At 44.5% G+C, this 13,486-nt stretch overlaps 1 protein-coding gene across 4 annotated transcripts in view; it reads left to right on the top strand.

The window, feature by feature from the left end:
* Window positions 1-13,486, top strand: part of PKD2 (polycystin 2, transient receptor potential cation channel) — a 47,479-nt gene that overhangs the window by 7,313 nt on the left and 26,680 nt on the right. For 3 of the 4 annotated variants that reach the window (XM_079919499.1, XM_079919498.1, XM_079919501.1), the window contains exons 2-6: window positions 550-588; window positions 674-787; window positions 7,925-8,058; window positions 9,239-9,489; window positions 13,095-13,319. In XM_079919499.1, coding sequence (XP_079775625.1) covers window positions 550-588; window positions 674-787; window positions 7,925-8,058; window positions 9,239-9,489; window positions 13,095-13,319 — 763 coding nt within the window. The remainder of the gene's footprint in view (window positions 1-549; window positions 589-673; window positions 788-7,924; window positions 8,059-9,238; window positions 9,490-13,094; window positions 13,320-13,486) is intronic. The other variant, XM_079919500.1, reaches the window with a different exon arrangement.

Raw genomic sequence — 13,486 nt, 5'->3', positions numbered from 1 at the left:
GGTGCTGCTTTTACCCTTTCTCCAAAGAGAGAGGGAAGGCAGATGAGTTTGTTGCTTTTCGTTTAAAAATCATACGTTAATTGGCATTTTTTAAAAACTTTTCAGCTAAGTGTGTTTAGTGTAATCAGTCAGCACTGAATTTCTTAAAAGGCAAAAATGGGTACAGAGCAGAGATTTTACACCGGTTTGTTAGAAGCTTGCTAGATGTTTCCATAATGAAATGGTGCTCCGACCAGGACCTCTTTTCATCAGGGGTGACCTAAAAAGTATTGTTTGCAATGTTACGTCATGTACTAACGAGGATAATTAATTTAGTAACACGGTAATTCCTCCCGCATATAGGAAGGACTGATGTGTATGCATAATTATTAAACCTAAACTTCCTCTTCTCTTTCTAAATTTTTACTAAGATATTTTCTAATGAGGTTGGGAGTTTAGACAATGATCAGATCATTGCCTTGTGTTTTGCACATCTGGGGGGATAGTAGCGGCTGATGTATTCCTAAATTAAAGGTATTCCTGCTAAAACCATTTCTCGGTTGCCTTTAGAGCATGCTAAAAAAAAATCCAGGAGCATCTCCCTTAAAGGTATACTGTTTTTTATGTGTTTTTCCTTTTGCCATTCATGAGATTTTTAAAAAATAAAATGACTTCCTTTATTACTGTTTTAAAGGTCTCTGGGGAACAAGGCTCATGGAGGAAAGCAGCGCTGACCGAGAGAAACACCTGAAAAGTGTTTTACGGGAACTGGCCACGTATCTCCTTTTTCTCATAGTCTTGTGCATCCGTAAGTAGAACATTTTCTTCCACTAGAGGAAAAGTTTTGGAAATATTTGACCTGTCAAACTCATGATTAAGAGGAACTGTAGATGCACCAGTGACGGTTAATTCAGAAGTTCTCTCCTCTGTTATCAATTCCAATTTACAGTTTGGTAAAGCTCTCCTCTCTCCTCTGGTAAACACCGATCAAAATTCGGCATTATTTGATTGGCCGGTTTGTTGTCAGTTGTGACCATTTTCACTATGAGAGGCATAGGGCGACCTGCCAGACACCAAGTAACCAAGTAAAAGGATTTTTGTATTCGATTCTTAACAATAATTACAGCATTACTGTTATTACATCAAGTAATGTAAAGTGTACACAGGAATTATTTTCCAAGTTTAACTTTCAGAAAATACAAATAATGTCACCTAATATTGCTTTTATGTCTATTTGTATTTAAAAGTCCCCTTTTTTTGGATTCGGATGTGTTGTGTGGATGCCTTCACTCTAACTAATCATTTCTTCCAAATCTTCAATAATTGTAGATTTTTACTCCGTAGGAAACTTACTGCAGACTCATCTCTTTCTGTTTTCTTTCTCCTTTCTTCTTTCAATACATTCCTGCATTGTCTGGGAGGGGAGGGATGCCTTAGCCAGAAACAACTCTTAGAAACCGTTTGCCTCCAAGTCCAGAAGGTCACGGGCAAAGGACTTATCTTCTGAATCAAAGGATATTGGTTGATGGAGTTCTGTCATGTCCTCTCTAAAGCCCTTTATGAGAACAGACAGGAAGCAGATTTATGACCACCAGGACCTCTTAGCATATTCCTCAGGGAAAGGAGTTTGTTCTTACAGTGTACACTTAGAAATGCTTAAAAACCAACATCAACCGTGGAAAGAGTTCCCTTCTTTGTAAATGGAGAGAGTCCTGATTTAATCAATACTTTAATAATGCCATTCTTATTACATTAAAATTTACCACCTTGAATTCAATTGACTAAGCGCTCAAAGTTTCCTTTAAAAATGTTTTTTGTTTACTAGATTTATAAGAAGATGTGTAAGTTGAACATAAAAGATTAAGGAAACATTTAAGCTTTTGATATTTGTAATTTTAAGAAATTGAATATTGATTTATGTAATATCCCCACACTGGTTTTTACTAATACTAGTAAGCTCTTTATGAGACTCAAACAGGGCATGACTTCTCACATTTTCTGAGAATTTGACTATCCAAGTGGGAACTTAAGAAAAAGAGAAAAAAAGATGTTATTTAAGCTAAAAAGTATATATGTATGAACAACATTCGTTTTCTTGCTTTTTTCTTCCTAATTTTCTGAACTTTTCTGTTGTTTGTTTAGGAAGGAATCTCTCTCATTACCTTTAAAAGCATGTTATCTAAGAAATGCTGAAAACCTAGAAATGATCTATTCAGTACATTAAAAGTTATTAAGCAAGAGATGTGATATTTTTTAACTTTTATGTTCTGAGCTGTTAGAACTTAGAGTAAATGGTTGGGAGTCCACCTGCCGATGCAGGGGACGCAGGTTCGTGCCCCAGTCCGGGAGGATCCCATGTGCCGCGGAGCGGCTGGGCCCATGAGCCATGGCCGCTGGGCCTGCGCGTCCGGAGCCTGTGCTCCGCAATGGGAGGGGCCACAGCGGTGAGAGGCCTGCGTACCTCAAAAAAAAAAAAAAAACACTACAATAACAAGAAATGTATATTCATATATAAATATTACTTTAAACATGGCCTTTACTCTACGTGCATAGCTTTCTCTTTATTTCTTTGTGGTAACTTCTATGTAAATATTACATGCTTTTCTCTCTTGTTTTAAAAAAAAAATTACACTACTTAATACAGGCAGGCATTCACAAAAGCACTTGTGTTGACAACCTCTATCCCTCAAAGATTTCCATCACAACTTGTCACTTACCTTTGAATTTTAACCGAAACTGCATTAAAATATTTGGGCGTGTTAATAATTTTAATGCACCTCTCTGGTTTATTCTGCAGCCTCACTCTGCCTCCTGAAAGGCCCTCACCCAGGTCACCAGGGACATCTTAATTGCCAAAGTTTATGGGCTCCTTTTAGCCTTTCTCTCTCATTTGGTCCCAGATGAGACATTTGGCATTCCACAAACTTCCCTCTTTGGCTTCTGTGACTCCCTCTCTTCCTGTATCCCTCCTTACTCTATTCACTTTCTTCATTTTTTTCTTTCTGAGATGTGTTTAGACAGACGATTTTCTGTGACTGGGTCTTTGCCTTTCTCTTCAAGGGATCTTCCCTGCAGCTTCAGCTGGTCCTGTACGCTGGCGCTCCCAAGTTCCTCTCGACCTCTCATGGACCACGAATCTTGTGCCAGCTTTTACTGGACCTCTCCACCGGTGCATCTCAGGGGCATCCTTAACATTTCTCAACCTGGACTCACCCTGTCCATCCAAACATGCTTTGCTCACGTTCTCTATCTGGTTTACTATTAACATCACCCCCATGAATGCCTCTCCCCAAACCTTGAAAAAGAATGTGAGTGATCCCTTCTGATACAGTATAAAGTTTGATATCTATGTAATACATTAAGTCGTATGTTCTATTATAAAACCCCTAATGTCCCGAGATCATTTTTATCTTCTTTCTCTGTCAAAGATTGAGAGATGTAAATTTGTTTCTAAGTGTTATTGTGGTTTTGGTAATTCTCCTTCTATTACTAGAAGACGTTGCTTTATATATCTTGATATTGTTATTCAATACATAAAAGTTCATTCTAGTTATATCATTGTGTAAAGTATCATTTATCAATAAAAGATCATCTTTTTCTTTAACTCAGTACTCACCTTATAATCTCCTTTGTCAGATGATTGCAATACCACTTAACACCTTTTGTATATCTAATATATATCTTCTCATTCCTTTATTTTTAACTTCATTTTGAATGGGTCTCATAAAAATTCTAAAGATACATTTTTAAATTTTTTAACCAATATTTAAGACTATGATCTAGTAAGTTTAAGCTCTTTACATTTCATGCTTTTGTCAGATTTCTGCCATCTTATTTTTTCCTCTCTTTTACACTTTCTTGGTATTTTTCATTTCTCTTCTTCTTTTTGTTACATTGGAAATTTTTTCTTTGCTTTTTATTCCACTGATCTGGAGTTTATACAGCGCAGTCCCCTTTATATAGTTTTTAGTATTTAAGCCTATATTTTTTCAGCCATATTAAGAAGAAAATGGTGTCTGTAGCCTATTTTTAAATGAGACCATGTTTTTTGGTTTGTTTTTGTTTTTTTTTTGTGGTACGTGGGCCTCTCACTGTTGTGGCCTCTCCCGTTGCAGAGCACAGGCTCCGGACGCGCAGGCTCAGCGGCCATGGCTCACGGGCCCAGCCGCTCCGCGGCATGTGGGATCTTCCCGGACCGGGGCACGAACCCGTGTCCCCTGCATCGGCAGGCAGACTCTTAACCACTGCGCCACCAGGGAAGTCCGAGACCATGTTTTAAGACAGCTTTAGTTAGTTTACATGTTGATTAGTTGGTGATGCTGTGATAATGTTTTCTTTTCTGGCTTATTTCATAGAAAATCGAATCTGAGAGTTAAGACGAGGACTAAATAGCAGAAAAAAAATATATGCACATAGGATATACGTGTCCTTTACCTTATATTTTTAAAATATTTTCCTCTCCTTTCTGATACTCGTTTATGGTTATTTCATGATGTAACTTTCTTCTTTACAATTCAGTTCATTTAAAGAGTGTATGTTACCTTCCAAGTGGGCTTTGCCCATCAGGGACTGAAAGGAGAAACGATGTAATAGTCTTACATTTCTATTGCATTTAACAGTATGCAAAATCTGTGTTCACATAACATTTCTCCCAGTGAACTACACAAAAGCCTTAGATGTTATTATTCCCATTTTCTAGATAGTGAAACTCAGGCTCAGAAAAATTAAATACTTGTCCAAGATCCCAAGATACCGAGACCCACAATTATGAACACGGAGGCTGACTTAAGGGTGAAGGAAATCTTAAACTCAAACCCAAATCGTTCTGATTTCAAATCCCGGGGGGTCCTTTAGCTCCAGCCTAGCTGGACTCATGATGCAGCTGACCCCTGGAGTGTATGGAGCTGTCACTTGAAGATATCCCTTGGACCAGCCCACTGCCTGGCACAAGGGAGGGACGGAGTTAACGTTAGCTGACTGAAGGTGTTAGAATCGTCATCCCCTTCAACCACTAGGTGGCATTATTTCTCTGGATGTCCAGCAGGTGGCACTGCATAGCCAAGAGGATGTACCCCTTCCCTTTCAGTGAAGTTCTCAAATTCCATACAGGTCCTAAGAATTTCAAAAGCAATCAGTATTAAAAGTACAGGACAATAAAGGAGATGCATTTTAAAATCAGTGGCTAAAATACATACATATTGCATATTTATAAATCAAAAAATTTAAATAATTTGTCATCATTCTTTTTCAACAACCAAAAAAACCCCACAGGTAAAAAAATTTAAGAGTGATCTACATTAACCAGCCAATCCAAAGAAAATTCTAATTTCAAATTAATTCCAAAATTCAATGTAATAATCATTTAGTCGGCTTTGGGGAGCCTTCACGACCCCTCTTTAGCATGATATCAGCTTTGGATCTGAAGAAGGCCTTTGCAGAACACATCGTACCTTGTCCACCCCTCTGTGGGAGCTGGTAGGCAGTGCTCCCCCTGGGGACACCGTGAGCACCTCTTCTTGAGGACAGAGATCACATCTTTTTTTTTTTTTTTTTTTTTTTTTTTTTTGCGGTCCACGGGCCTCTCACTGTTGCGGCCTCTCCCGCTGCGGAGCACAGGCTCCGGACGCGCAGGCTCAGCGGCCATGGCTCACGGGCCCAGCTGCTCCGCGGCATGTGGGATCTTCCCAGACCGGGGCACGAACCCGCGTCCCCTGCATCGGCAGGCGGACTCTCAACCACTGCGCCACCAGGGAAGCCCCAGAGATCACATCTTGCGCATCTTCATGTGTAACACCTTGTCCCATCAATGGATTAAAAGTCCAAACCCTGAACTCCAGTCCGATGCAGTCTTAAGAGGTGACAGGTTATGTAACACTGGAAGAGGAGTGTTGTCCTAATTAGTGGGTCATAGGATGACAGGTGATGGAACCTAACTGTGAGGACTGGAAGAGGTCCCTTCCCCTCTAGATGCGGCACACGAGCCACGTGGTCGTGTGTGTTTATTGCTTCACTGACTGACTGCTCGAGATGCCTCGCAGACACGCTTGTGTTTAGATCACTATTATCCACTCCTCTCTTTTAATCTTAATTCTCTGTGATGTTTGGGTAGGGAAGGGGACTAGGTGAAGGAAAGATGTAATCCCCAAATCACTTATTATGAGGTTTTAAAATGCATTGTATGCTGCCTGAAGATTATTACAGAATCAGCTAAGTAGTCATTGCTTGCTGGGTGTTGAGAACTGTGGTCGAAAGACCTATAAAACCTCTGTGGTCAAAAGAAGCATAAAAGGAAGTATTTCCTTCCTCTTGAAGTGTTTTGTCATCTAATTGTAGGTATCAAAGCGTATGATACCTGCAATCATTAGAGTTCGGCATAAGACAGCACTCGTTAAAGTGCTGAAATTTTTAATAGATAACGTTGTAGCGATCTGGTTAAGGAGGAAGAACCACCATTATTGGACATTTAAGTGTCAGCCACTGTATTGGATAATTTTTAGTTTTGTTTTTTTTTTAAGAAATGCTGTTCTGCCTCTTCTTTCCCTTTATTTATTTTTAATTTTGGCTGTGCTGGGTCTTTGTTGCGGTGTGTGGGCTCTGCTTTGTGGCACACGGGCTCTCTAGTTGTGGCACACAGGTTCCGGAGCACGCGGGCTTAGTAGTTGCAGCGTGCGGGCTTCGTTGCCCCGCGGCATGTGGGATCTTAGTTCCCCGACCAGGGTTCGAACCTGCCTCCCCTGCGTTGGAAGGTGGATTCTTAACCACTGAACCACTAGGGAAGTCCCATTTAGTTATATATTTTTTTAAACACCAAAAACTCCCATGAGATAGCTAATTATTCCTTACAGAAGAGGCAACTAAAGCTTAGAGAGTCTGAGCAACTTGTACAGCTCATACAGCAAGTAAGAGGCATGACCCAGACTCAAAGCCTGATCTCCTGTGACCTGCTGAGCCTGTACGCGATCGCCCCACCTTTCTCCGGGACCATTCAGAATGGGCTGGTAAGATCGGCAGGTCTTCACGTCAGGGGTGTGGCTTGAGTTTAGAGTGTGCCACGCAACAGCTGGTAGGTGGCTGGGAGGCAGATGGGTCTGTTAATCAGCATCCCAGAAGGAAAGAGATGGGAGACTCACAGCGGCAATTGTGGGAGTTCAGCGAAAGGACCGTTTACAGAGGTGTGGTGGCAGGGTTATAGGAGCCAACGAGGGGACACGAGGCTCTTGGGCAAGGTTCCCACCTCCGGGCCTGGAGGGACAAGGGCAGGGAATGGCGTGGTGTGAACCTGGTGTGGCTGGGGGAGAAGAGATGCCCCCAGCAGCGGTGGCCACCGTTAGAGGGTCCCCAGCAAACTGCACCCAGGCAGTGAGGGCGTGGGAGCAGGGAGAACAAACCCAGCTCTCTCTCTCCTCGGGCCGTCAGGTCTCCTGTGTGGCCTCCTGTGGGCTGAATGCACCGGAAACCAGAAGACAGGGGAGTCCAGTCGGTCTGCAGCGGTCAGCCTCAGGGTGCAGAGCAGGGCACACGAGAATGGGGAGTTGATGTGGGAACAAGACGAGAGTGGGCTGCCCACGCCGTCGTAGGCAGAGGGGGCGGCAGGCGCACAGCTGGAGAACGTGGGGCTCGGCATGGCGTCTGCTGGGGCGTAGGGCTCTCGGGCAGGGAGGGTGCTCCGGGAGGTGGTGGGAGGCGAAGTCGAAGGGCGTCTTGGAGGTCCCAAGTGTCAAGGAGGGGGCACCTGATCTTAATCCGGTGCTCAGTGGTAAGCCAGTTTTGTTTCATGGAAGCCAGTGTTAATTCATTTCTTGTATAAGCCAGAGAGCTGGGCAGGGATCCTGGAACAACGATGCAGGGAAGGGAGGCGGGATGGCTGTCTGCCTGTCCGCCGGGATCGTGTGAGTGCGTGTGCAGGATCCCTGGCAGAGTTCATTTGGCCCTTTCTGTCTTCCAGTGACCTATGGGATGATGAGCTCCAGTGTGTACTACTATACCCGGATCATGTCCCAGCTCTTCCTGGACACCCCGGTGTCCAAAACGGAGAAAACTAACTTTAAAACTCTTTCTTCAGTGGAAGACTTCTGGAAGGTATTTGCAGATGACCTCTTGCTCTTGAAAATTGTCCATTTAGCTTCGTAAATTCAGTTCAGGCCCACGGGGGCGGAATTTCATTGTGTTGTCTTGCTTCGTTTTTTGTTTTTGTCTCTTTGCTGGTGTTGGAATGTACCCCAGAACCGAGCCTGATACAAGGCAGGCACATTCTTTCAAAGATCTCTAATGTAAAATTCAACCCAGCCCTCCCCAACTTGTCACAAATTCCAACATTAGTGTTAGAGGATAAGCAATGAGGGATACCACAGGAAAAATACGAAACTGATCTGGGAGATGTGTTCAGAATCTAAGAGAATGGGGAGGGAAATTGGAAAGGAAATGATTACTTCCTTCTGGGGAAATACTGGCTAAAATTCTTAGTAAACCCTGGGGTCAGAGCTGTTGATTTTAAAGATAGAGGAACTGGGTCACAAGAACCTAAATATACTAAATAATGCCTAAAAATACTTGACATCCAAAACCACACTTGTATAATATGAATCTTTTCCACCTCAAGGGGGCAAATCACTCCATCTCTGTTGATTGTCTGATAAGGATAACACACTGAGAAATGGCTGGGTCTGTCTTTCCTACAGGCAAACTAATGAGAAACTTCTCACATGTATACAGTTCTGTGATAATGAATGCCACGCTCTAAAAATGGAGGGAAGGAGGGGGGGGATGAGAAGTGAGAGAGTTCATTCACCCTATGACAAAATAATCCAGACAATTAAAAGGTCCATCAGATAGCAGACTGGTTTTCAAAACTATCATCTTTTCCTCTCCAGTGATGGTGAACCATGATTATGTGGGATGCTGTTGTAATAAGGGAAAGTGGAATTGATCATGGTTACGGATGCGTTGCAAACTGCACCCTCTCCCCAGCCTTTAGTCCTAGAGTAGAAGTCAAGAGTCGCCACGTATGAAGTGCCCATTCTGTGCCAGGTGTAGCCACCATACAAAAGATAGGCATTACAGACGCTCGAGGCCTCACAGCCAGCAAGGAGATGACGGAGCAGGACTGGAGCAGGGTCCAGCCTCTCTGACAACAAAACCCACCCTTGTCACTCTACCCTGTTCACAGAGTTGCCAAACTGTTGGTCACACAAACATCCCAGGAAGGAGTAAGGCAGCCTCTGAGCTGAGAGTTTTTCAGAAATGGTGCCTTTGCTTTCAGTTTGCAGAAGGCGCTTTGTTGGACGGGCTCTACTGGAAGATGCAACCCAGCAACAGAACGGAAGGCGACGACCGAAGCTTCATCTACTACGAGAACCTACTCTTAGGGGTACCACGCATACGGCAACTCAGAGTCAGAAACGGATCCTGTTCCATCCCCCTGGACTTGAGAGATGAGATTAAAGAGTGCTATGATGTCTACTCTGTCAGCAGTGAAGACAGGGCTCCATTCGGTCCGAGAAATGGAACCGCGTAAGTGTCTGTGGCTCGGGGCCCTGGGCTGTCACGGACATTCATTCATTCGTTCTCTCACCCCTTCACCAAGGAGAAGATGCCTTCAATGCCTGTATTTAAGGCCGTGGCCAAACTTTGGCTTCTCAAGTTTTCTGTACTTTTTACCCCCTTTCAGCTTCTGCATACTTATTTTTCAGAAGGCTAAATGGCTGAGCATATCCCCACAGGAAAGAAGCTACCTTCACCTTCAGGGGTTTCTTTTAAGGTGCCTGGATCCTATTTTTATAAATCCAGTAACATGGTTCACCAGGTTGTTACTAGGAAGGTTTCTGGTACAGAAATTCTTTTGTATTAGCTCTTAGAAATAAATTTGTGTTCACACTACAATTACTTAAAGTGTATCATAAGCTCATGAAGCAGTTCTTCTGTCTGGTTTAAAGGCTGTCCTTCTCAAATGTGTGTTTTTGATTTTGAGTACGTGTCTGCATTGTGTGTATTTGCAGGGATTTTGGGTGCTCTTTGTCAACATACTTAAAACATCCTGTGTATTAAGGGAGGACAGTCCTTATTTCTAGAATTATTACAAAAAGTGAGAAGAGTTCTCAGGTTGTCCCAAGGTGGACATCTTCGGGCACGGGTCCTGGGTGAGTCACTGTGGATAGAATTGTCTTCTAAGTTTCACTAAACTAATTCTTTCAGTTCATCTAGATCCCTTTCTTGAGAACTGAGACACCAGAATCCAGATTAGTTAATACGCAATGAGGACGAACACCTTTTCCATAACCAGATTCTTCGTCTGTCGTCCAGTACACACCCTCTTTAGTACCTGGACCCATAAGGAACAAACTTACTAAACATCCGAAGATTTAGAGTAAAAAGACTGAATCTCAAAAGACATGTTTTCCAGGTTGTGATAGTGATTTTGCTCACTAATGCTCCTTTTTCCTTTCCTGCAAAGCATAAGTTTGCACTTGAACTTATGGTACCTTGTCTAATATTTTATCTCATCTCATGCCATTGGTAAGAGAGATTCATGCAGCCTCTGTTCCATGCTAGACGCTGTCTAAGAAGTGAATTCATGCATTATCTCATCTACTTTTCACAGAACAACTCTGAAATAGGTATCAGCTCCATTTTATAGATGAAAACACATCACCGCTAGTAAATGGGACCAGCTTGACTCCAAAACCCATGTTTCTTTTATGACGCCACGTTGCTGCTTCCATATTAATTACGTTGCTAGAGTGGCTGCCTGCTGCCCTCAGTTCCCCGTCAGAATTCAAGCTTCTTGAGGGCAGGGACTCTGTTTTGTTCACTGCTGTATTTCCAGAGCTTTGAACAGTGCCTAGAACATCCAAGACGCTTATAAGTGATTTTCACTACAGGGTAGGCTACTGAAGGGATCCTTCTTGTGTGTATTTAAACCACCCCAGGTCCTGCCAGAGTCTGATAGAAGATGAGTGTGTATGCTACCTGTATGTCCCACCAGCTCCGATAATTCAGTATGCCCCAAACTGAGCTCGTCACTTTTTATCATTCATTACTTATTTATTTGTTTGTTTGTTTAGTTTTGGCCATGCCGTGCGGCATGCGGGATCTTAGTTTCCCCAACCAGGGATCGAACCCGTGCCCCCTGCATTGGGAGCGCGGAGTCTTTTTTTTTTTTTTTGCTGCGACAGGTCTTAGTTGCAGCACGCGGGATCTTTGTTGCCACGTGCAGGATCATTAGTTGCAGCATGCGAACTCTTAGTTGAGGCATGTGGGATCTAGTTCCCTGACCAGGGATCGAACCCGGGCCCCCTGCATTGGGAGCGCGGAGTCTTAGCCACGGGACCCCCAGGGAAGTCCCGGAACTCATCACTTTCTTGTCGAATGTGTCCTTCCTCCTGTTCACGGCACCACCATCTTCGCATTACCCAAAAAGAGACTGGAGTCTTTCTTCAGAAGCCCCCTCTCCCTTGCCCCAGCTTCCAGATCAGTGCCAGGCTCTGTTGACAGTCACCTCCGTGGCCCTGTCTCGGCCCTCCCTTGTCCTTCCCAGCTCACTGCTCTAGTTCAGGCCTCATCGGTTCTTGCAAGGACAGCTGACTCAGCTGTGTCGGGGTCCCTGGGACCAGCCTCACGGAGTTCAGTGATTCTGTGGAAGGGCTCCCCGGATTCAGCATATATTCATGGCCGAGCTTTACTACAGTGAAAGGAAATACGCAGAAGCAGCGGAAGGGACAGGCTCGTGGGGCAAAGTCTGGAGGGAACCAGGTGCCGGGTTGTAAAGGTCCTCTCCCAGTGGAGCCACACAAGACACGCGTCTTCCTCCAGTGACGAGTTGTGACAACATGTAGGAAGCATTGTCCGAGAAGCTCAGCAGAGACTTGGCGCCTCCCATGTGTTTCTGGGTGCTGGTTACATAGGCAGGCTCTGGCCAGCACATCCCCAAATCTCAGACTCCCAGAAGGGAGGCAGGCGTGGGCATGAGCCACCTTGTTTGTACAGAAGCCTAGGCACTGTGAGCCTCTCCTTCTGGTCAGAGGAAGTTTCATATCAGTGTAGGGAGCCGTTTATCACTGAAATTCCAGATGCCAGCCGAGTCCAACCTGGATGCTTTAAGGAGAGGCGGTCTCGGACCCACTGTGTTAACTCTCTTCCACACATGCGTCCTCTCTCTTTCCTCACCACTCCAGGTAACCCCGTTCTGTGCCTCCCAGAGACCTTCCCTTCGGTGACCCCTTCACGCCTGCCCCCGCACCATCTGACCAGAGTCCACCTTTCAGCCTTCTCTCCTTCATCATATGGGCGCCAAACCGAACTACTGGCGGATGCCTTGTACGTCTCCGGCCCCGCCTGGCTCAGGCTTAAAAACACCCTCCCCATCCACCTGCCTACGTCTGAATCCTGCTTACCTTTCACAGCCTAGGTTCAACGTGGCTTCTTCCAAAGCCTTCTCTGGTTCACCTTTCCCATCATCGCTGAACCTCCAAAGAAGCCTAGCTTCCCTCTGCTTGGCCCGAGCAATTTTTCTATGATTCTTTTTTGGTTCTTCTTATCACCTACCTTGTATTTTCGGTGTTTAATTACAACTTTCCTCTCCCCACTTATTATAAATTGGGGAGAGAAAGGATCTTAGTTCATCTTTCCATCCTCATTAATACCAGAGACGCATCTGGTTCCTGAGAGCCTGTAAACGTTTGTGGGTTAAGCTCCCAAATGCCGTATGGAGTCTTATTTAGTTGAGCTGCTGACCGTGGCACTTGATGAACTCGTACCTCTTTTGGCTGCAATTTTTGGGGGGCCTAGGGTCAGCTAGTCCCTAAGTAAGTCACCCTGAAAGGCAACCATATAAACTGAGGGCTAACAGCACAGGCCTCTGAAGGCAGACTGTCCTGGGGTGGGTTCCTGACTCTACCTTCAAAAGATCTGAGGCTGACTTGGCCTCACTAAGCCTCAGGGCCCTTATTCCTAAAATGGGCATAATAGCTATATGAGGATGATGTCAGAAAACACAGAGCACCGTGGCAAGCACATCCCCCAGCTCGATGGGACTCACCGTTACTTGTTACGTACGCTGTCTTCGTAGTTGCCCCGGGTGTTCCACTGATTTTCACCTGCTCGTTTTGTCTTTGAATTAGTTGGATCTACACAAGTGAAAAAGACTTGAATGGGAGCAGCCACTGGGGAATGATCGCAACTTACAGCGGAGCTGGTTATTACCTGGATCTGTCAAGAACAAGAGAGGAGACAGCCGCTCAGATTGCTAACCTCAAGAAAAACGGCTGGCTGGACCGGGGAACCCGGGCAACTTTTATTGACTTTTCAGTGTACAATGCCAACATCAATCTGTTCTGTGTGATCAGGTGCGTATAAAGGGCACCCACGCCTCCCACTTCCGTGTGTTTGTATATACGTCCTAGTCTGGAGTTAGACCAGAAAATCATTGCCTGCAGTTGGCTAAATGAGAGTTTCAAGGATCAGAGCTGACAGCAAGGAGGGGTGAAAACCAAAAAGCTTCCTGGGATAGGGG

The sequence above is a fragment of the Stenella coeruleoalba genome (genome assembly GCF_951394435.1).
Source record: "Stenella coeruleoalba genome assembly, chromosome: 4".
NCBI classification, from domain to species: domain Eukaryota; kingdom Metazoa; phylum Chordata; class Mammalia; order Artiodactyla; family Delphinidae; genus Stenella; species Stenella coeruleoalba.
Note: the sequence above shows the minus strand (reverse complement) of the source record. Positions and strands in the feature narration are given on the sequence as shown.